Raw genomic sequence first — 4,021 nt, forward strand, 5'->3', positions numbered from 1 at the left:
CCCTCTGCCACTTCGACGTCAGCGGCCCGCAGCTGTGCGCCATGACGCAGGAGGAGTTCGTGGAGGCGGCCGGCGCCTGCGGGGAGTACCTATACTTCATTCTGCAGAGCGTCCGTGCACAAGGTCAGTGTCCCGGGGCCACGGGAGGGCCGGGCCACGGGTCACAGGGGACCGCCCACCCAGGAGGCACCCTGCAGAGCCACATCTTGGCCACAGGAGCTCTGTCCCTCACCCAGTACCCGGAGCTCTGTCCCTCACCCCCCGTACCCCGAGCTCTGTCCCTCACCCCGGTACCCCGAGCTCTGTCCTTCACCCCCCGTACCCCGAGCTCTGTTCCTCACCCCACAACCCGAGCTCATACTCTGAGCTCTGTCCCTCACCCCCATACCCTGAGCTCTGTCCCTCACTCCCGTACCCAGAACTCGCTCTCTTACCCCCCCGTACCCCGAGCTCTGTCCCTCACCCCGGCACCCCGAGCTCTGTCCTTCACCCCCCGTACCCCCAGCGCTCTGCCCCACCCGCCCCCGAGCTCTGTACCTCACCCCCCGTACCCCGAGCTCTGTCCTTCACCCCTGTACCCCGAGCTCTATCCCTCACCCCCGTACCCCGAGCTCTGTCCCTCACCCCCGTACCCTGAGCTCTGTTCCTCACCCCCGTACCCTGAGCTCTGTTCCTCACCCCACAACCCGAGCTCTGTCCCTCACCCCCGTACCAGGAGTGCCCTATGCGAGGGGCAGATTCTGAGAAAGCAAGTTGTGTACATTTCTCAAAAGAAAGAAAAACTAAAAGCGTACTCGGGGTCCCCCAGGAACCAAGCGAACAGCAAAGACAACACGATGTATTCGTGGGGATCCGAAACCGTAAAGGCGGACAGAGAGACGGTTTTGCTCCCCCAGTCGTTAGCGGAAGGGAAAGGGAAACTGGCCTTTCACGGTCACATCCCTAACAGCCGAGGTCAAACGGCCAGACGGTGGCTCCGGGGTCACTTAACTCTCCCACTGCCCGGGGCCGAGCACTCAAGAACATGGTGTTCCAATCTGGAAAGGCTTTTGGAGAACATTTAGCTTGGGGAGCCTGAGCCGAGGTCACAGGTCAAGGGGCCAAGGCCGAGCTTAAGTGGCTTCCCTAAGGCCACACGGCAAGTGGCCGGCCCCCAGGAAGTCGGTACACAATGAGGACTCGGGGGTCAGGAAGACCCACCCTCCAGCCCCAGCCCCCACACTTGCCTAAGGGCACGGCACCGCCTCGTCTATCCAAGGGGCAGCGGCACGCCCTCGCGGGGCCGGGCTGCTCGGAGCGCCCAGCAAGACGGGCAGCACGCGGGACACGGCACGCTGGATGGCGGTTCCATCCCTGACGTAGCCAAGAGCTGAGGTTTTGGAAGCTAAAGAAAATGTGTCCTGGCTTCATTGAAGAAAGACCTTTCTAGAAGCTAGCACCTCCTTTTAGGAAGACCGGAAAACGCTGGCAGCAGGAAGTCCCTGGCCATAGCAGGAAAGCGGGCAGTCTGGCCGTGCCCAGCCGAAGAGGGGTCTTTAGGCGGGAAGGCCGCCAAGGGCCCTGCAGCTCTGCACGCTTTCTCCACCCCGAGGACAGGCAAGCCAAGGACGGGGCCTGAGCACCACCGGGCTGTGCCCTGGGGCTGCAGCTCAGCGCCTGGAGGCCCCTGCCCACCTCTGCTTGCTGTTGCCAGTGACGGGGCCCACGAGGGCTGGGAGTGGCGGTCCGTGCTCCGAGCAGCACTCCCTGAAGGGACAAGGCACGGGGTTGTGAGGGTGGGGCTCAGGCTCCACTCACGACCCTCCCAGGGGAGCAGTCTTGCAGGAGGCTCCCGGGACCATGGAGGGGGCCCCACCCCAGAGGAAGCACCAGCTATGCCAGGCGTCCGTCAGCCTGCTTTGTCCCCAGACTCTGAGCAGCCGCCGTGCAGGGTCTCCCAACAGACTCCTCCCTTCCCTGGGAGGCATTACAAGAGGTGGCCGCACCCGTCTGCCCAGGGCTGCTGCAAGTGAGATGCTTGCAGCGCAGCTCCCAGCAGGCCAGAGGGCCTCGGCGCCGCCTTCAGTGGGGGACTGCTTCTCCGGGCCAGGAGCTGGGCTAAGCAGTGGATGGCCGAACCCGCTCCGTCCTGAACCCTCTCGTGCACCCTCAGGCACAGGCGAGGCTGTGGGTCGGTCATCGAGACGCAAGTGTCGGGACAGTCTGTGCCATCCGACCGCCTCCTAGGGCCGCGTTTCGGAGGTAGTGCTGCCGTTCCTTCTCGAAGGTGGCTCCGCTGGGACAAGAGCTGCTACAGGAATGTCTGTTACCCGTGGGTGGGGACGCGGGCAGGACCGGACATGGGATGAGGAGAGAAGGTGGCAGGAACCAGGGCGCAGGGCACCGCCCGGCTCAGCAGGTGCCGCAGCAGGATTCCAGGCCCTGAGACACACACAGCCTGGTCACTGGAAGGTGAAGTCAACCGGATGGGCAGAGGGCAGAGAGGAGTCCCTCCGCAAGCCTCCTGTGCTGCCCACCGAAGTGCCACAGCTAACCAACACCATGAGAGCATGGTGCCAGGGACACGTCAGAGCACGGCACAGTGCCAGGGGCACGTGTGAGCACGGGGCAGGAATCAGCGACCACAAATGTGCCCAGCAAGGGGAGTGAGGGCCGGTGTTGGCTGCTGAGCTCAGAAGCAGGCCTGCCCTGTGCTTGCGACAAGACCTGAACCCCACAGCAGCCCCACGCATGATTGCCAGGGAAGGGGTCAAGGTCCCCGTGTCGCCCAAGACCTCCCCTGGCCGCTCCCACCCCACAGTGCCCAGCACAGAGCAGGCAGTCCATCCCCAGCGGCTGCGACTCCAGTTAGAGTGACTCCAGGAGCGAGGGTGCTCAGGGCTTGTTGCAGGTCACCAGTGAGGAAGGCCAGTGTGCCCAGGGACCAGGTGCCCCAAGCAGGTGCTGGGGCCAGCGACCCTGCCCAGCTAGGAGCCCGCCCCCGGCCCAGACCAGAGCCCACGACCCCACGCCCACGCGGAGCCCTCGGGAAATGAGATTGTCACCACTTAGGCTCCCTAAGGCCAGATGGCCTCCGGGGCACCCTCTGAAACAAAGCGCCCACAGCAGGGACGGCCACCCCGCTGGTGCAGAGCAGTGCCATTCACAGCTTTCCACTCTTCCCAGGTTACACCGTCTTCAGTGACGCTGAAGAGACCAAGGCCACCGTCAAGGACTGTGAGTAACGGCTCCAGCCTCCCCGGCCTCCACCAAGGCCCTGGCCACGAGGCCGGCCGTGGTCATCTTCCAGGGGCTGGCTGCAAAGCTGACGATCCAAATCGGGGCAGGGAGGGAGGGCGTGGGCCGGACCACGCCAGGTGCCCACTCCGTACCCGCCCTCGGTGTCTCCGTCCGTAACATGGAGTGTCCTGAGCAGAGCTATGATGGGTCCTGGCAGACCGGGCCGGGCTGGTGCTAGCAGCTCAGGGGACAGAAGCAGATTCCTGCCACCGTCACAGTAATGACTCCGCGAGGGGCCACAGCCAGGAACGCCCACTCGGGGGGTCACGTTCATAAGGTGGTGTTGGACCCCAGAGGGTCCGTCCGTTTTGAAGATAAAAACTCCCAGCTGTGGGCCAGCCCATGGCTAGTGGTTAAGGTGGCCAAATCTCACGTGGCTGATCGTGAGTCCTGGACCCGGAGGCTTGAAAAACATGCCAGACTCACATGTATGTGTGCCCCAAATCCCAAGAGAAGGGCTGTGGCGTGGCCTTTCCCCAGGAGATGTCTCTTGCCAGCGCGCACTGGCAGGCCGTGAAAGGAGAGGACAGGCTGCCTGCTTCACAGTTGCAGGAGAGGCCGGGCGAGGCAGGGCGGGGGCGCGTTCATCGGTTATGGGGCGCAGTGATGCTGCCGTTCTGTACTGACTTCCACAGACAGGCACCGCCCAGGGCCCACACTGCCACTGCGTCTGGTCTGTCCCTCGCCCTCTCCCTGCCCTCCACACTGCGTCTGGGCTGTCCCTCCCCCTCTGCCTGCGCTC

General features: G+C 64.2%; 1 protein-coding gene across 1 annotated transcript in view; it reads left to right on the plus strand.

The window, feature by feature from the left end:
* Positions 1-4,021, plus strand: part of ELF5 (E74 like ETS transcription factor 5) — a 28,824-nt gene that overhangs the window by 19,907 nt on the left and 4,896 nt on the right. The window contains exons 4-5 of the mRNA XM_027765765.1: positions 66-123; positions 3,166-3,216. Of these exons, the coding sequence (XP_027621566.1) occupies positions 66-123; positions 3,166-3,216 (109 nt within the window). The remainder of the gene's footprint in view (positions 1-65; positions 124-3,165; positions 3,217-4,021) is intronic.

This window comes from Tupaia chinensis, unplaced genomic scaffold, assembly GCF_000334495.1.
Source record: "Tupaia chinensis unplaced genomic scaffold, TupChi_1.0 Scaffold139733_1, whole genome shotgun sequence".
Lineage (NCBI taxonomy): Eukaryota > Metazoa > Chordata > Mammalia > Scandentia > Tupaiidae > Tupaia > Tupaia belangeri.